This window comes from Lepisma saccharinum, chromosome 7, assembly GCF_977018435.1.
Source record: "Lepisma saccharinum chromosome 7, izLepSacc3.1, whole genome shotgun sequence".
Classification (NCBI taxonomy): Eukaryota; Metazoa; Arthropoda; class Insecta; order Zygentoma; family Lepismatidae; genus Lepisma; species Lepisma saccharinum.
In genome coordinates, this window is record NC_139235.1 from 79,300,542 (window position 1) to 79,321,350 (window position 20,809).

The following is a 20,809-nucleotide window of genomic DNA, read 5'->3' on the forward strand; positions in this document are numbered from 1 at the left end:
TTTGCCGTGCATTCCTTCCACGTGCAACCTGACATTTGATCAATATTCGCTGTTCTTCTTGCGTGAACATTGTTCAGGACGGTATTATACACACACTTCACTTTAACATCTTCTAACTACAACACAATAGAACTATTTAGCACCAAAGTACAGCACTAAACAACACCCGATCGTCTTTTGTCCCAGCGACAACTGGCAAGCATATACCAACAGTGTTGCCACTACTAGAAAAGTAGCCCTCGTATAATTGTTTGTTGCTTTTACCCATCAGAGCCAGGATGTGCATTATAGATGCATGTGTATTACACACGCATAAATACACTAAAAGGTTTTCAACCAAATTTCTTCGAAGTTTGAATTTCTTTCAGGCCTACCCTGAGAAGGCTTGAAATTCTTTCAGGCCTACCCTGAGAAGGCTTGAATTTCTTTCAGGCCTACCCTGAGAAGGCTTCAGTGTAGGCCAATTGGAGCCATCAGGAGTGTTTGGTAAGTAACTGTACACAACAAGGATCGTAACACAGTTATAGTGCCCAGTAAATTCATATTGCCGCTTTATCCATATAGATTAAAATTAAATTAAAATCCCTAATACACGTGTGTAATTTTGTTTCCAGATTGAGTTGACAAGAACATATGGTCCATATGAGTGGCGAGAGGACCTGAAGAAGCTGCTAAAGAGAGCTGGTGCTGAAAACAAACAAATAGTTTTCCTCTTCTCAGACACTCAGATCAAAAATGAATCATTTGTGGAAGACATCAACATGGTATTGAACACGGGCGATGTTCCCAATCTGTACACAGGAGAAGAAAAAGCTGAGATTCTGGAAAAGATGCAAGGTGCTCTTAGAGACTTGGTAAGGGTTGGAATTTCAAGTTTCCTTGTATTATAATGTGTATGTACATATTACGGATGAGACAGATTAATTCGTACTCTATCATTATCACCTATACAGGGTGTATCATAAGTAATAGCGCAAACTGACACAGTTGAAAGTACACGATAATAGAAGCAAAAAAGTCTAAATAAACATGGGTCTGCAAACGAGCCGTTTTCGAGATAATTGCGAATGTGTGGTTACAAGCCGCCACTGACTTCATTGTTTGTAAACTTAATCCTAGTTGGTAAAATGCTAATAATACAGTAAGAAAAGTCATTGGAGATCTCATTGCTTTTATTGAACATTGTACTTACTTTAACACATTGGGGTCTCACGAGGGGCATAGCCCTCAGTGAACTTAAAGTCAATGTGGATAAACGACGGGCATAGCCCGTCCTGCGGTATACAATCGCTTTGCCGATTGAACGACGGGCTATGCTTGTACTTCGTCTCATGTGCGTGTTCATTCAAGCCCCTCTGTTGAAATTCCAACCTCTAGGTGACTCATTTGCTATTTTTATCTCGCACCTGCGACTGTTTGTTGTCGGGTTGATGTACTGTGCATTGTTTAGAATGGCGTCGTTAGATCCAGACTGCATAGCGGAAATTCTGCATGAGGATTCCGCCTCAGAGTTTGAAGTTAGCGACGATTTTGATGATGCAGATGAATTTGAAGATTTGGAAGGTAGGTTATATTCGTAATAATTATTGTCGACAATATAAACAGTGTTGCAAACTCTAGTATTTTATGAATGAAATGAGAAGAGGTAATTTTTTTTGGGTCTATTCATCTTGCCTCTTGCTTGATTCTCCTACATGCACTGATGTATTTTTAGTTTTTCCATTTATTATTTTGTATAGTGTATGTCAAATGAAGATTTATTTTATTTATTTAGTTTATTTATTTATTTGTTTAATTTTTACAGATGACGCAGAACCAACTGATACATCGTCTGGTCCTGTCCTGCAGCCACTTTTTCATACAAAAGATAATTACTTGTAATTTGTAATTATTTTTTGTTATGTGCACATAAGAAGTATTCTTATGCAAGATTAAAAAGATGTATTGATAATAGTTTTTCTTGTATGTACGCATTGCTTGCATGATAGAATTATTTTCCTGTAGTTTACGGTTATTACAAGCATAAAAAAAAAAAAAAAAAAAAAAATCTAAAATAAAAATAAAATAGACTGCTTTTTTCACAGTTAAGTTGCTATATTACAACAATGTAACATTGACAACATCCATTATATAACAGATTCTTTTTGTTTAAAAATTACTAACCATTGTTATAACTGTATCTTTAGTCAAAATGAAAATAAATGTCTGATGAAAGGAGCGTGTGTTCTCCTGAAACGTCACAAAGAAAAAACTGTTTTCTTATGCTTGTAATAACCGTAAACTACAGGAAAATGATGTATTGATAGTTTATGTAGTTAATTATTGAAATTTCCAGATTACGAACTTAAAATATCTCTATATTAACATTGCTGAAAAAAATATTAAAAAATGTCTGAAAATGAAAAGAAAATTTAACAAATTTTTGTTCATTGAAAAGAGGAAGTTTTGTAGATTAAGGAATTTGTGGTAAATAAAAACAAATTAAAAATATTTTTTCTATGATTTTTTGAAAAACAACCAAAAACTGCAGACCAGAGTTAAAAATGCTGTATTATAAGGCCAGACTCGAATGTGTTAACAAACGTTAGTATGTTACATGTTACAATTACTGTACACTCGTACCTGTTAAAGGAGGTGTTCAAAGTGTCGTCCTTGTATCTGGATGCAATACTGTATGTGATTCCGCATTGAGTTTCAAATTATTTCGAACACCCCTGTTCCTTTCGGAATTGGTCACAAGCATGTACAATTCTCTGTACTGATTGTATTCATCCTGTTTGATTACAATGCCACCTCTCGGAAATGTTGTTTTGTAAACAAAAGAGCAAACCTCGGAATGCGCAAGGAGTAAAACACACAGTGTTTACAAAATGCAATCAGTGACGGCTTCTAACCACACATTCGCACACATTATTAGTATTTTACCAACTAGGACGACATTTACAAACAATGAAGTCAGTGGCAGCCTGTAACCACGCATTTGCAATTATCTCAAAAATGGCTCATTTACAGACCCATGTTTACTGAGACTTTTTGCTTCTATTATCGTGTACTTTCAACTGTGTCAGTTTGCGCTATTACTTATGATACACCCTGTATAGGCACATATGATTTTATCAAAATAACCAATGTGATTCATCTATAAATAGCCAGTAAATGAGTGCAAACTAGCCATTTTGTTACTTTTATGAATGAAAACATATACAGTGGAATCCCTCTCAACTGGCCACCACGAGACTGGACTCTTGGCCAGATAACAATATGGCCGGTTAAACCGAATTATGTAATGGAATATCGGCCCCAGTTGTTCACTAAACTCTTTCCTACATGGAGTCTGTCACAGATACATCTCGCTGGTTCGCCTTTGTCTAAATGTTCCAGATAGTTTAATTTTTGTTCCATCGTCACTACATTGCATTTTTGGTTTACACTCATTTTGCGAATGAAAATGACTGTACAGTAACCGAGTAAAAGTAACCATGTACAGTACAGTACACTGCTCACACAAAACAATAACATTGTCCACACGACAACTGAATAGAGAATTTAAGCACAGATAATTTTATTATAGTTTAACCTGGAATATGCTTATGTCTGATTTAACAAAAAACTGAAGGCTAGAGGCAAGCACATCATGACAGGTGCTGTATAAGTCACTTCCTCAGCTGAGCGGCCAGTTAAACCGATGACCGGTTGAACCGAGGCCTGTTAAAAGGGCACTCACCGTATTTGTGTTTTATAGAATGAAAGATGCAGTACAAAATCAATTCATTACAAGGATTGTCCAGAATTTTTAGCCATTAGCTATGTAAAGCATTTATATGAATACTAATAGTTATAGTAGTCAATTTTTTTGTGTGTGTGCATGTGTTAAAATGCAAATGTGTTTGTAGGACCTCCCCGATGGCTTAGAGGTAATGTTGCCACATTGTAATCAATGGGTCCCATGTTCGATACCTGCTGGTGGTACTTGGTGGTTTGGATTCCACTTCAAAATGTAGGCCCAGTCCAATAAGCCTATCTGTACAAAAAGAGGACTCAAAACAAAAAAGTATAAAAACATAGAACAAATTGCTGCATTACAGTGAATTTATTTTCAAAATCTTGTAAACCATATATTTGTCTTACTCAAATATATTGGCAGGAAATTTTATGTGGTATATTTACATTGTGTGTACGTGAATGGATTTTGAAGTCTATATTTAATAATTAATTTAATAAGTAAACAACGTGTTTCTCTTATTTTTCTTTCTTTCAGGGAAAGAAGCAAGAATTGACACCTCTTGCATTGTACAACTTCTTCATTGACAGGGTCAGAGCTAACCTCCACATCGTGATTGCCATGTCTCCAATTGGGGATGCATTTAGGGAGAGACTCCGAATGTTTCCTTCCCTTATTAACTGCTGCACCATTGACTGGTAAATAAACTAGCACATATTTGTTGCATTACGTGACACATTTTGAGTTTGCCCATCTCGATACCATTTTTTAAAACCAGAAAAATCAAGAAACTCCTCAATTACTAAGCCACCCCCCAAAAAATCAGCTATGTCTCAGACATTGCATGTTCATATTCCATGATTGGCCCCTTGTGACTGAGACTTTTCCATACTTGTATTTGTATTTTTTTATTATTTTACAGAGCTTTTCAGCTACTTTTGGGTAAGTGTTACGATGAGGAAGGACTCCTGTGTAGGCAAATGTTCATCTCTCTCGCCTTTGGTGCAAGCAGTCCCAGGTTCGATCCCTGGTGGTGGCCACCCCAAAAATTTAGAATTTACCTAATGTCGGGAGGGCAATTGTGGAACTACGCGAAGAGAAGAAGTATTTGGCTGCGGTCTTGAAAGCCAGATGGGACTCTATGCACTGACCACGCGGCACCCTAGTAAAAAGAACATCTGCCAGGCCCTGGCTGTTAGAGAGTTGTTGCACCATGGAGTGTAGTTTAGGTTGGTTTAAGTGAAGGGCACCTGCCAATTACACCGATGCCCAGGCCAGGGCTTGAACCCAGGAACTTCAGTCACTTTAGACAAATACTAAGATGCTACATTTATCAAAGGCCATGGATGATCTATTTCCGGGTTACCTTCTATCCCATGCATTTATGCTCTAATAGTACAAATAAGTTCAGATGAAACAGATTAATTGGTACTCTACCGCATTGGTCAATATAGCCATACCATTTGTTCTGCTTTCACTAGTTTGTAGTGGATACAAGTTCAGAAACTGCAGACTTTTCAGGGAAAGCTTCTGTGTCATGAGCAGGGAGCAGATTTATATGTAAATACATATTTGTATGTGAAGCTGAAGTCAGTTCTATTTTACACATCATGGCATGGAGACTTGAAAAATTCAGTTTTTATTTTCCATATTTGTACATATATTAGGTTTTGGCTCATATTTTACATATTTTTGTAATTTTTACATATTATTTCCTTATTTCAGGACATTTCTCAACATATTATACTCCATATTTGCGCAATAACTACACTACTCGTCCCCATGTGACCTAGAGAGTTGGGTGAATTTCTTGCAAATAACTGACAAATTTGAAATAACTTTCCTTTATGTCTTGCGATATTGAACGCAGTTTTAGTCAATATAAATCCATCTTAAGAGACAACAGAAGGAAATTCGAACACTAACGCAAAATGTTGTTATTCATTGTTTCTGAAACAAAATAAAAACACATTTTTTGTTGTTTTACAATTAACGTTAATGTAAACGTACTGTATATTTTTAGGCTAGTGTAGTGTCTTATATTATTAAAAAGTAATTTTTTACAATTTTAAGTCCATATTTAACTCCATATTTTGGTGAAAATAACTAGATATGTATTTACATATTTAGCACATTTTTACTGCATAAATCCGTTCCCTGGTCATAAGGATCAAGGAACTACGGCAAATTTATTACCGGAGTTGATAGATTTCATAACACTTCAAAATAGGTGTATTAGTGTCTCTGTTTATTGGTAAAAAATAACCAAAACATTAACCCATCTGCCATTACTGTAAATAGGTTGAGACTTAGTGTAAAATTCTACCATTTCTGTTATTATTTTTGTGAATATGAAAACATGATTCATGTACCCTAATTTTGTGAAGTGAATGCATAAATATGCAGCTTGTTTTATTAAGCTGAGACCCATTCCAATCACCTCATTACGTACATTATTTAAGGAGGTTAAAGCCGGCCCCCGTGGTGGAGTGGTTAGCACATCGCGCTATGATGCCAGGTGTCCCGGGTTCGAATCCTGGCCTGGCCATGGATGTTTGTGACGATCCATTCATCAATTTATCATATCATCACTCATCCCCATCTTCACAAGTTAGCCAAAAGTGGCACAAGAAGCGAAGTAAAATAAAGCAAGTCAATGAATCAATCAATCAATTAAGGAGGTTAGTGAACCATTGAGGCTTATGTGCAAATTGATATCAGATTGGTAGAATGCCAATAAATTGTGTATTATTGGTATCGCCAAAAATATCATTCTGGTCATTTCCCTGATGGAACTCAAACCAATGGATTAAGCTACTCAAAAAAACAGGTTTATGTAAAAAAAATATTGAATCTCACTCCACACATGTCATGAATATGACTAATAAGAAAATGAAAAATCCACAACAAATGCTTTGTATTCATTTCCTCAAATATTTTAAGCACCACTGTATATAGTTTTATTCACCTTCTTGGGGTGTTGAAGAAATATTTGAAAAAATAAGGGAGAATTCACATTGGAGTGACGAGCAACATGCAACACATGCCACTTGGGAACAAGCTAATCAACATCAACCTTTCACACCATAATGGCATGACAGGCTATGCAAGCCTGCGTTCGATTGGTGAAATCCTCAAGCGACACGTGTCACCTGTTGCTAGTCATTTCAGTGTGAATTCTCCCTTAAATGAAGCACTTGTGAATTTTTAATCTTCTTGTAAGTAAATTGTTTTAATTATTGCATTCTACGTGTTCACCACAACTATGATCTGGATAATGAAGTTATAGATTATTCTGATGTTTTCCAGGTTTATGTCATGGCCGGATGACGCACTGGAACTAGTGGCAAATTTCTTTCTGAAAGACATGGCAATTGAAGATGAGATGAAAGAAAAGACCGTGATTATCTGCAAACACTTCCATCAGAGCATACTGAACTTGTCTAAGGAGTAAGTTGACAGTTGGTTCTTTATCAATAAAAACTTATTTCCCAGAGAAAAGGTATTCGGCTTCAAACACAAAACACTTCATGCCATAGTTTGTTGCCAACCCGTAACCTTCCTAAATTAACCTTTTTAACATTTCATTAATGTATTGAGTCTGTTTTTATGTTTAAAGCTTCTTGGAAAGCCTGATGAAATTTTAGACCCGACATGTTATGTTTTGGAAAGTTTAACAATGTAAGTCAGTATAATTCAAACTCAGTATCAGCACAATAGGTAGTAGCTATGGTGCTATATTGAAAAGGAAATTTAAATTTGCATATACTAATGAATAATGTTTATGTTCAAACAATAATAAATAACTTTATAATTATTAAATTGATAAAATAAAACTAGAAACAACAAAATTACAAGAGCATTTATAACATATCAATGCTATACTTGAGAAGAAAATATCTCTTTGTTATCTCCTTCCAGGATAAAGCAAGTCTTTGTATCTACAATTCTGAGCTTCAGTTTTCGAAATTCATCATCTGATCAAATCACTTCCAAACGTAGAACATATAAGTGTCACTTTATGCGACCTTCCTCCAAGCACTCATTTGAGGAACTGTAACATTCACAAGCCTGCTCGTTAAGGAAGATGAAAACAGATACCTATTCACTGCTTCAAAATCAACATGGCATCTTTTATACATATCAGTGTCATTCCACAACTTTCGAATCTTTATCAGATTATATCATGATCAAAGTTCATTCAAGTCATAAAAGGCTTCTATATAACTTAAACATCCAAGTTATTATCACATTGCCAAGTTTAATGCTTTAAAAGAAACAATTATTGTACAAATATATCACCATTCCATATTGCTAAATCTGTACTTATCTTTGTTCCCTCTTGAGCCCTTTTCAAAGTCACAGACAACTAGTATCAGAGCAACTAGTTCAAGCCAGATCCCTTAGTATGTGCAATCTTCAATTGTTTTTGTTTTATATTTTTGTCCATAAGTGCTTAACAGCTTGAATGTTTGTGTTGTAAATGTACATATTTGCTCTGTTACAGCTATTTTACTATGTATATTACAATATACTTATCTAATGATACAATAACCATTTTTTGAATGTTGATACAAAATACCAAGTATGACATCATATTATACATTGAACAATTTTAAAGAGTTGACCTTTGTATATAAACCTTGAAGCCAATGCAAATGTACACAATTTCAATAAATTTAATTATAAATTTGAATGTATCATATCTTTCTTGTCTGAAAGAACACATATGATTGAAGATATTTGTTTTTCATATTGCCAGTCAAAAATAACTGTTATGACTAAATTGGTATAAATATTGCACAAATGTGGAACTTTGAACTTAGCCGTTTTCAAATGTTGTTATGACAATGTAATATTTTTATTGTCATAACAACCACATAAGTATTTTGCTTATGGCATACGTTATTGCAGGGCAGATGTCAATGTAATGTACAGTATTGATTGCAATCCATTTTCTGATACTGGCAAATTCTTTCCTAGTATTTTCGACACTCAGGAGGTCTGCATTCCATGCAACAGATGGACAACATTTGTAAAATCTAATTGCCCTGAATATTATACAAAATTTGATGTTTGTTTTTATTTTGTGTGAAAAACTCAATTTTGTGATTACATAACATGCATTTTAATATTTTGATGTAATTCTTGAATATTTAAAACAAAACTTTTGGTAAATTTATACATAATACAGTGTGTTCCAAAATAGTGTTTACACTCTTTGAACATTAATAGCAGGAATACTAATAACAGCAAGTATGAACTTTTTTTTGGTGTTTCATACCTTAAAGTTATAGATGTTCATTGGCAGGAATACATCATCTGCAACGTTGTACAGAGCATTCAAAAAGTCTCCGCACTCAAAGTTTGAGAATTTTTTGCTTATAATTTATTGAACTTGTCAATGTAATGAATACATGCATTTGTTAACTATATCTTGAAATACACAAAAAATAATCTTTAAACTAAATGTGAGTAATACTGCAATCTCTGAGGTCAATAACACACTGACAAGACAGCAAAGCACTTCGCGCACGTTGAAATACACAAAAAAGAATATTGAAACTAAATTTGAAACAATCATCCACGGTGGCTTTACCTGGTGCCGGATCATCGGGAAATAAACTTCTCCATTTCTCCACACATCTTTCATATCACATACTCAAAATATACTTCCAACATAGCAATTTGCTGTATATGTGCAAAGCTTAACACTCACTGAGACACGGAGCAACGTGGCAACAGACGCGTTTCTGCCATCTCAGTGGGCGATGACTTTTAAGATAACCTGCAGACTTCTGGCATGGTTCCGCACGTTTCCACGTAGTGGGCATTATACCATTAGATTTCAATAGAAGCAGACAACAGAAGTTCTCTTGCCTTTTGTTCAGATGTCATCCAGTGTGCATGGCTTTGTGGCTTGCACATTATTCTTCACAGTTCCCCTCAGGTAGAAATCTAACAGTGTTAGATCGGGAGATCTGGATAGATATTCGACACTTCTTATGTTGCTCGAAAGAAAAATTTCTCACTTCTGCCATTTTGTGTACACTAATGCCTACCGCCTGTCAGGCTGTGACGATACCAGAAGCAACAGAATGCCTACACGTGCTCACACACACTCAACGTGGGCATTGCAGCTTCAAATACAAAAAGTTCAGTCAAGTTATCTTTAATAGTTTCTCTCTTATTAACGTTCAAATAGTGTAAACACTATTTTGGGAGTGAAATGCTTACTCATTAATATTAATCAATATTTGAATAATTTTTAACTATTATAATTTTCAATCATCTGTATCAGTGGGAATCAGTAAGAATATCGGCATCAGTGTGTGGATATCACTTCAAACTGGTATTGGCTCAGTTTATTGCGATACATTTTATTTAGGATTGGTTTTACATTTGCAAGATCCACACCTTGGCCATGTGGTCTAAGGCATCATGCTTTGGGCTTCGGCTACGTAGGAACCTTTGTCTTGAGATTTCGGCCTGTGGGTGGAGCAGTGGCGACCCACCATCATGAGGAAATTGGGGAGCTACGAATGAGTAGCATAACCTGGTCATGAAAACCCACAACAACAACTGGGGGTTTGTCGTGCTGACCACACATCACCCCATAACTGGTTTGATGATCTTCCACCTCGGGTGAGAGTGAGGCCGATAGTCGGTAGGTATGCCTGGGCCCTCAATGGACTGTTGCACCATGGGTTGTTATTATCATTATTTACGTTTCCAAGATACAGCTTAAGAAGGAACGATTTATATAATTGTGTGGATATCAGGATCTGTACGTATTCTATGATGGTATTCCAGATGTATTTTCATTTTTGCATTAAAACTTCAGCTGTTTCCAGCACTTAAATATGTGCAAATAAATAAATAAAATAAAATAACTGTTTATGAAATCAAATACAAATGGAAATAAATAGGACTTTTTTGAATCCATTAGAAATGTACTATTGATATTTAAAATTAATTTCCACAGGTACTATCGAGCTTTAAAGAGAGTTAACTATGTAACCCCTACATCATATTTGGAGCTGATCCTACTGTTACAGTCTTTGTATCAGGCAAAGGTGGATGAAATCACCCTAATGAGGAACCGTTACGTGATTGGGCTTGAAAAGCTGGACTTCGCTGCATCGCAGGTTAGTTTCTGTGTTCATATTTCTTTTGTTCAGTACGAGTGCAGATTAAAGTAATTTGTACAATGAATATGCATAAACAACAAGGCTGAACCACTTACTTTTGTATCAGTAAGAGCTGATACCAGCGATATCCAGAAGCATCAGTTCGAATATAATTGATACTTGCAAATGCCTTTCATGAATTTGTGTATTTCATTGAGGCTGCACCTCCACGAGGCCTAAATATGTTAGAAATTATGTAAAATTTACAATTTATATGTGTTTTTTATTGTGTGCAAAAAAGATGAATTTTGTAATTACATGACAGATTGTTTAAATTTTAATTATATCATGTGTCAACTTACAGTAGATTGGCATTGATGTCAATGCTGATGCCCTTCCAATTCCCACTGATACTGGTACTTTAGGACCTCCCCGATGGTGTAGTGGTAACGTTGTTGCCTTGTAGTCCAGGGGTTCTCAGGTTCAATACCTGGCAGAGGCACACAGTTGTTGTGATCCTACTTGAAACTATATAATTCAGGTACTCACGTTTTCCGCGAAGCAGTTTTAAGTTATTTTCTATTAACACCGGTGAACAGCAGACGACACTTACGCAGACATACAGGCGACAACAGCACACCTAGCGGCAATTTAGGAAGAAACAGCAGAAACGTGCCAAGCAACGACACAACGAATTCCAACGAGGATGGTGGCAGTGGCTACCGAAATTAATAGAAAATAACTTAAAACAGCTTCGCGGAAAACGTGAGTACCTGAATTATCTATAACCACGTCTCTCATTCCCATAATATGAATTAAACTGCATCTTCAGTCCAGATTAGCCTATCTGTGCATAAAGTGGACTTGGAACAAAACTCAACCTGAAACTTCAATGGCAACAATATGAAGTAGTTCTGAATATTTATAAATGTTCAGTTGGAACTATACTGCACCAAACAATCAGTTTTTTACCTTACTCTTCAGCACACACACAGGAGATGTGCTACATAGAAATTTAAGCAAAAAGTGCAGGCTCGACCAGAACTCAAACCGGAGTCTCAGGCATACAGTGTTTCAAAGGCAACAGATCTTGTTGCACTCATACTTACAGAGACTTACAGGTAAAACAGCATGCCATCAGGTAAAGCCAGGCCTGGCTCGGTAGCTTCATTGCTAGAGTAATGGCATGGTATGGCAGAGACCCAGGTTCGACTGCTGGTTGTCACTAAAATTTCTACGTACCAGTGTTTTGCTTTAAAATATTAATAAGTTCACTTGAGATAATCATTTAATCACAAAAACGTATCTATTCACAATGCTTTTTATACAATTTCCAGAATATTTAAACTCCATGTTACGATTTTTGTAGAGCCTGCGAGATAATTGAAAGAGAAAATATTGACTGGTATTGGTGATAAAATTTTCCTCCTGCATAGAAAGGCTCTAAGATTAATCCAACCTCTAATGAATGGGCCTCCAGAGTGTAGTGTTGATCACATAACCTCCACAAATGGTCAAGATTGTGAATGTGTGAAGCCCTTCCTGCAAATGTCCCCATGTACCTTCATGGCATGTTGGAGTGTGCAGGGGTAGCTTTACCACTTATATATATAGAAAGAGAGATATACACTATATTGCCAAAAATGATCAGACATCCATAGGAATGTGCTTACCTGGAGCTGGTCTGGTGTCTGTACGGGGTAGACCTGCCATTCGCCACTGTCATAGCTTCTACCCTTCGAGGAAGACTTTCCACCAGGTTGCGGTAAATATCGGACAGTAGTCGTTTCCATTCCTCCTGCAAAATGGTGAACAGCTCAGTGGTGGTTGGGCAGTTTGGCCTGGATCACAATCAGTGCTCGAACTCATCCCACAGATGTTCAATGGGATTGAGATCAGGGCTGTGAGGTGGCTAGTAGAGTTCATTCACTCCAATATCATCAAACCACTCTGTTTTCGGCCCCTTGCTTTATGGACAGGTATGTTTATTCATTAATTATTATTATTTTTTAATTCCACTTTATGCTCAGGAAGGCTAATTGGGACTGGACCTACAGTTTAAAGTGGGATCCAAACCACTATGTGCCTCCACCGGGTATCGAACCTGGGACCCCTTGATTACAAGGTGGCAATGCTACCGCTGCACCATCGGGGAGGCCCGGACAGGTATGTTGTCATGCTGGAAATGAAAAGGGCTACTTCTGAACTATTGTCGCAAGGTGGGGAGCTTAGAATTATCTAATATTGCTTGATTGACATCAGACATTCAGGGTTCAATGCAACAACAGTACCACCCCTATTGCATTTCATGGTGGGGACAATACACACCAGGATGTTTTTCCATTGTTCCAGGGACTACTAGCGATGTTCTGTGCACTACTGCAATTGACATGCTGTGTTCTGGGTATATATGCTACAGATCTGCCATGTAATCCCCAGATGCCATTTGAAAGTTTGTGGCAAGTGTCCAATGAAGTCTGCCAGTTTGACTTGACACGTCAGAGCACTCGCCGATCACTATCGGTCAATCTTTGACTTCCCGGGTCATGTTTGTTGTTCAATCACACCCTCATGTTTCCATTTCACCACTAAATCACTGACTGTTGCTGTGTGGTATCTGGAATCTGTCCTAAATCTCACGGATGGTTTGCCCAAATCGGTGGGCACAATAATCATACCCTGTTCAGCCTCACTCAACTCACGTCATCCGCTCATTTTGACTGCTAGCAGTGGTATACACATCTACAGCACACTCACTGCCCTTCATAAGTCATTCTAAGGGCTTATGACATGTGTTACATATGGGCGATCCTCTTACAGTTCAGGTGGTGCTGGTCATTATTGGCAATACAGTGTATAATGTAAGTGTGCATAATGTATCCAGAATTATGCATTTTTCTTTACCGTACATGTTTCAGGTTCATTTGATGCAGGGAGAATTGAATGCATTGCAGCCCCAACTGATAAAAACCTCAGAGGAAACTGAGAAACTTATGATTAAGATAGAGCAGGATACTGTTAATGTTGAAGCTCAGAAGGAGGTAATTTTTTTTTTCATTTTGTTACTATCATTTTAGCAGTGTTGAAGATATGGAACTTCAAGAAAATTCACAAATTCTCTCCTGTAGGTGTATGATTGTTGTAAAATGAGAGAGTGGAACATAGTGGTATGCCTTAAAGCAGCGATTCTCAAAGTGTGCTCAGCGGAGCCCTGAAAAAAAGAAAGTGAAACCTATCATATCACTGCTGAAAGTGTGAGGTCGCAGCAGTGTTAGTGCAATGCTGTCGCTTCTGAAATAATTGAAGTACCTCTAAATCTATTTGTAATATAATTTACTTAAAAAAGAATAACATTATATTGTACTATAAATTAAAATTCATAATATTAAGCCCAATGTTGTAAAAAATTAACTTTGGAGGTATGGATTACATTCACCATTATCTTTTTTTTGATAATTGGAGTGTGCATTAATCATAACCCATGATGCAACAGCCAGTGAGGGCCACAGCGTACCTACCGACTTCCGGCCTCACTCCCACCAGAGTTGGGAGATCATCCAAGCAGTCACAAGGTGACGTGTGGTCTTTGTGAGTGTCCCTTCATCAATTTTATCATGTCATCTCTTATCCTCATCTTCGTGATTAGCCAAAAGTGGCATAAAAGCAAAATAAAATAATCCAAATTAAACCGAAACGCAATACGAGGATCATGCAGAAAAAGATGAACATTTTGGTGTGAAACACAAATGATGTGTCCAAAAAAAAAATATATAATACAGAAACTACATACCCTACTCTATTTTTCCACATATTTGCCATACCCATTCAAGCACTTATCTTAGCATGATACCACTTTCTTGATACCGTCATTGTACTCGGTTGCTGCCAATGTACTCAACCATGTATACAGTGGCATTCATCATGTCATTACTGTACACTTCCATTACTTGATTATGAATTTCACTTTCACGAGCTTTTCTCGCATTCAGAAACCTTATCACACTCCGCACCTCACACTTGGTAGGATTCTCAGTTTTGTTGCACGTGTTCAGGGCTCACAGCTTGATACGGTGCACATACACGTACATGTTTGCACAGTCATGCTGTTTGGCTCAAACTGAGGGGGTGTAGGAGGAGAGTGCTGTGTACCACAGTTGAATGTTCCTTCTTTCCGGAAAGCACTTTACCATGGCTGATGGACTCATTGATGATGTCACTACATTGGTGGCAACCGAGTGCATTGATGTATCAACAAACTGGTACCATGCTGTGATAAGTGCTTGAATGAGTATGGCGAATGTGTGAAAAGTAGAGTAAGGTATGTAGTTTCTGTACCATAAATGTTTAGCACATATAATTCGTCATTTGTGTTTTACACCAGATAATTACATACTGAGCAGAGACTTGGACAATGACAGACAAAAGAAAGATGCAGGCAGTGGAGATGAAATTTTTAAGAAGTATATTGGGGAAGACTAGAAGGGATAGAATAAGGAATGAGGAGATCCAACAGACAGTGGGCGTGGTGAAGCTTCAGGACAGGATAGATCAGGCACAGATGAGATGGTTCGGACACATGAAGAGGATGGATGCAGAAAGACTACCACTAAGAGCTTACAATGCACAAGGAGTGGGAATAAGGCCAAGGGCGAGACCAAAAGAGCAGATAGCGGAGAGTGTTAGGAGAAGAGGATAAGATTGGAACACCATGGAAAGAGAAGTGGTGGAAGACCAGGGAAAAATGGAGAGGCTTGACTTCTATGCTGACCCAGCCAGGGCAGGAAACAACAAAGGATGATGATGATGACCAGAATGTTCATTTTTTCCTGAATGATCCTCGTAGTTTAATTTGGAATATCACATAGTTTTTTGAAAGGATAGGGTATTTTAGGTCCAGATGAACATTAAAGGAGGTATCATAGCTCCTAAATTGTTACCAACATTGTGTTATTGGCAATAACTTATTGCACTTGAAAACTGTAGTTAAATGTAGGAGATTTTCAACAAGATGTATTTTGAAGATACACTACATTTGTAGATCGTAGGAGCGGATGAGGCAGTAGCAAATGAGGCAGCTGCAGCAGCTCAAGCTATTAAGGACGATTGCGAGAGTGATTTGGCTGAAGCAACACCTGCCCTCCAAGCTGCTCTTGATGCCCTGGACACTCTGAAACCAGCTGATATAACTGTCGTGAAATCAATGAAAAACCCTCCGATGACTATAAAACTTGTAAGTATTTATTATTTATTTTGTGGGTACACCTATATAGTTTCTGTGGAATCTCAGTTTTTAGTTTGCATTGAAAATAGAGACCCTCCCAGATGGTGCTGGTGTAACATCGTCACCTTGTCCCAGGTTCGAAACCTGGTAGAGGCAGTGATTCAAATCCTACTTTAAAATGTAGTTCCAGTCCCGTTTAACCTTTCTGAGCATAAAATGGACTTAAAATTATGTCAAGAAACAAGAAATATGCATTGAAATAGGGTGGTGTTTGAGCAGGAGGGAGGGGGAAGGCAGATATCTAGAAATATATTTGGGGGCAGGGTCCGAACCAATGTCTCCGAAATAATAACAATAATGTTGAAATTAGTATATTATAATTATGTCAATATTAATTAAAATGTAAATTAATTAATATTGTATTGGTATTATTACATGATAGGTGATTAGGTTAAAATATGGTATAAGAATAGAGATATAACAACATGTATTCATTATCTAGCCTAGATATAATTAGGATCATCAAAATTTGTCCAAAAACAACTGCCCTGGCAAGGAAATTAATGTCAAACAGATAAAGAATTTGTTATTGAATAACAAAAAAAGCATCTTGCATCCACTTGAAGAAAAGTAAAGTTCCTGATTAATATTTTATGCACATTATTATAAGAAGTAGTTTGCATAAATCTCCTTTGGTACTGCCATTCAAGGCTTTGTGATCAAAATATAATCCTTGTCTTTCAATATGTTTGGCAGGGATAAATAACAATCAATATTCAAACAAGTACGAGGGGGATTAGATAAGTTTCCGGCCTAGCAATGATAACATGGTGGCAGGGACACATTGATTGCATATTATTCAACGTAGTTTCCTTTCAGGTTGACACACTTGGTGTAGCGATCCTGCAACAATTCTATCCCATGATAAAGAAAGAGTTTGTCTTGTGCTGCAAACCATGCCTCTATAGCCGCTATGACGTATTTTGTGTCACTAAATTCAGTATCTTTCAGGTGCATCTTAAGTTTTGGGAAAATATAGTAGTGTGAGGGGGCCCAGATCTGGAGAATAAGGGGGATGGTCAGTGATATCGAACTTCAGTTCATGCAGTTTTTGCATCGTAATGCCTGACTTGTGGCAAGGAGCATTGTCTTGCAAGAAGGTAATGCGTTTGGACAGTTTTCCTCGCCTCTTTTCCTTCAAAGCGACATGCAATTTGTCCAGAAGGTTCACATATCGTTCAGCATTCAATGTAGTGCCTTTTTCCAGATATTCGCTAATAATTACCCCCTCACAATCCCAAAAATTGACACCCAATCACTTTCCCTGCAGATTTTTGTGTGCGACATTTCTTCATCCTTGGTGACCCACTATGGTGCCACTGCATAGACTCAGTTTTGGTCTCTGGATCATATACATGTAATAGTGTTTCATCCACAGTAACAATTGGTTTCATAAAGTTGGAAGCACTCGCTGAAAAATGGCCCAACACACAGTGTGCACAATCCTGTCTGGCCTGCTTGAGATCAGCTGTGAGAAGTTTGGGCACCCACTTGGCCGACAATATTTTCATACCCAGTTCTTCATGAACGATGTAATGCATACACTCCACACTGATCCCTAGGGTCTCTGTAATACGTGACAGACTAATTCGCCTGTCTGCGAGCATCATGTCGGGAACACTATCCACAGTTTCCAGGGTCACCACTGTTTTGGGCCTTCCACACTTCTCCTCATCTTCGGTGCTCATCCTCCCCCTCCTGAACTCTGCCACCCACGATTTCCCTGTGTTATATCAAGGACAGTCATTGGCCATTGTCTGTGTAAATTCATCAAAAATTTCCTTCGCTTCCATATTCTTTGCGAAGAGGTACTTGATGACTGCTCTCTTCTCACATTTGGTAAAAGTCACATACTGCTCTGCCATGGTCACTTCAAACCTGCAACACAAGAGAACTATTAGGATTACATTTATGATTTTAGGCAAAACATCCTCTAGAACATGGCTACTTAACATACTAAAATCATTTTGAAATATGAGTTCATTTTCTGAGTTAGGCCGGAAACATATCTAGTCCCCCTCGTATATTTTCATTATTTAATTTGTGTGCTTGGTAACTCTTTCGGGTGTTGTCCGGAACCCTCCTAAATACATTCTTTGGGGGGGGGGTGCATTCTGAGGTGGAGAGAGAGGGTTGGGGATGGGGATGGAGTTTGTTTGTGTATGTTATTTTGTTTTTGTTTTCTTGTTCAGGCCTGGGTGTATGGTTGCACCCATGACTGATATGCAGGCCCTCTCCCATATTTCACACACTGAGGTGTTGCTGAATTGGGGTAGGGGGTGGATGATCTCTACCTGGAAGCAGTCATTGAAAGGGGTATGGTGAGTTTGGTATGGATGGCAACAGTGTTGTCCAGTACACCCCTTAACTGGGGTGTAAAGGGGTGACCTTCCTAAGTGTCAGCCTTACATCCACACTGTACACCCTGGTAAACTGGAATTGTGCAGACCAATGAGGCTGACATCTGGACCTGCAGTCAGCAAAAATCTCTACATTATGGCTGTGTGTTGTCCTAGGTTTTGTCCTTATATGTACTGAGCACCCCTTTACAGCCTCAGCTTTTAACCTAGGTAAGGAGATTCTTGTCATCGGAGGAAAGTGTTCATTTTTAGTTATGGTAAAGGGTTTGACATTGTTTTCTTGTAATGCTTGCAAATCTTGCCGCATGGGTATTATTTGTGGTTGTCCCTTCATCATATCATCACTCACCCTCACTCGAATTAGCCATAAGTGGCAGATTCAAAGTAAAATGAACCAAATCAGTCAATTACAAATCATTCACATGTTATTCCTTTCTCACATGTGAATAAATACCAGTGGAAGATCTCTGAAGATGAAAGAAATGGCATTGTATTTTTGTTAAATAATCATATACAGGGTAATTATAAATGATTCATCGGGTTTGAAAGGGCTGCATTAAAAATATATAACACATGCAATAAAGAATGATACATGAAAATAAACAAACTGTCCAGAGTATGTTCAGACATACTTTCACAAATGTTCAATCTATGCAATAGTCTAGTTCGCCCCATACACGTTCTACCATATCCTTACCAATGGTCGTAAATGCAGCTGTAATGCGATCCTGCAGCTCAACCAAAGTTGTTAGTATTGGTGGCACATACACTGTGTATTTCACATGCTTCCAAAGGAAAAAATCACCAACCGTTATGTCGGGAGATCTAGGAGGCCATGGGAAAATGCACTAAAGGTGCGGTTTTGTTTGTGCAATAGTCGCATGCGATGACTGTGTGCAGTCGCTGCACACATACACGTCAAATGGAATTCATCAGAAGTGGTTTCGTTTGTGCATCGAACGCTAGAGAATGCATGCAGCTGCTGCAACGACTCCTCTGGGAGCAGTCAGCCTGCAGTGATCGCTTGTGTTCCAGTAGGTTCTCATGTTCCTTGATTATACAACTTGTGTTTATTTGTTGGAAGAATGAGTTTCAGCACAGAGGATGATTCAAAACTCACAGAACTGGTTGCAGATCAACAGGAATTTTGCGATCCCTCTCACAAAGACTGCAAAGATGTGATGCTGAGGTATAATATTTGGGAAAAAAATAGCCTCACATCTAGATAATAGAGCAGGTGAATAGAAACTGCAGGGTAGCAGTTTAATTGGTGACCCTGACAGAATTTTCACAATTTACGAAATAGTTACACATTTTTACATATTTCGGTGATTTATCTACACATTTCGTAAGCTTTGGCTACATAAAGATCCAGGCCTTGGAATGAGTGTTGAACAACGAGAAGACGAGGTAGACTTATTTTACAACAGTCTGGCAATGTCGGTAAAAAATTTTGCAACGGCATTTACAGTCACAGGCAATACTTAGATCCCTACAAATAGTAACAGAACTGGGAAATCAAACCACTAAAGAGACACTGAGTATGGAAATATTATGTTTATATCATAATCCTCAAATTCGATTTAAATATTCAGGAAATATTGATAAATGCTATCAATAAAAGATTTGTCTCTGTTTGATGATTGTATTCATCCAATTATTAGAACCTGCTATGATAGTATTAAATATTGATTATAAACCAGAATTCTTCTTTCTGTTTTTGAAGGTAATTTCTGAATATCCTCCTTAATAGTACACAAAACAAAATGAAATTTATTTATTCTTAAAGAAAAAATGTGTGGAACTTTGTTTCATCGTCCGTGAGATATTTTGTAATTAAGTTGTAATGGTATCCTATATTTATCCTTTTGTACATCTCATCTGTTCTCTTCCTTTTGTGGGTTTCTGTCAACATTCTAATAACACACGCTTCATTTCTTTTTGTTCAAAATGTACAAACACATATGTCTGTGGATGTGATCCATTGCAGATAGCTCCAGTTGTCACCGTTGCATGTGCTGGCTGCATAAACGAAACTTCCCCACCCATGAGTCGGTTGCAAGTAATCACTGCATGCAGTAAATCACATGCGACCATCGCACAAACGAAACCGTACCTTAAGTCATCTTCAGCACATCACCCAATCCAATGGCGTAGGAGTTCTCTCATCTATAGGTTTAAAATACTTAAACTGCGAATGCCATCTCAGATTGCTTTGGTGACCTGGTGGTGCAGTTGCAAACTGTCTCCGGAATGCACGCTTTACGGTAACAACAGAAAAACACTTCTCATATTCCAAAACACAGAATGCTTTCTG

The 20,809-nt window shown here is 37.6% G+C and overlaps 1 protein-coding gene across 2 annotated transcripts in view; it reads left to right on the forward strand.

Annotated features, from left to right (window-relative positions):
• Positions 1–20,809, forward strand: part of Dnah3 (dynein heavy chain 3, axonemal) — a 266,334-nt gene that overhangs the window by 163,030 nt on the left and 82,495 nt on the right. For both annotated transcript variants that reach the window (XM_083125480.1, XM_083125481.1), the window contains exons 41-46: positions 615–854; positions 4,259–4,419; positions 7,031–7,171; positions 10,707–10,869; positions 13,770–13,892; positions 15,890–16,081. In XM_083125480.1, the coding sequence (XP_082981606.1) occupies positions 615–854; positions 4,259–4,419; positions 7,031–7,171; positions 10,707–10,869; positions 13,770–13,892; positions 15,890–16,081 (1,020 nt within the window). The remainder of the gene's footprint in view (positions 1–614; positions 855–4,258; positions 4,420–7,030; positions 7,172–10,706; positions 10,870–13,769; positions 13,893–15,889; positions 16,082–20,809) is intronic.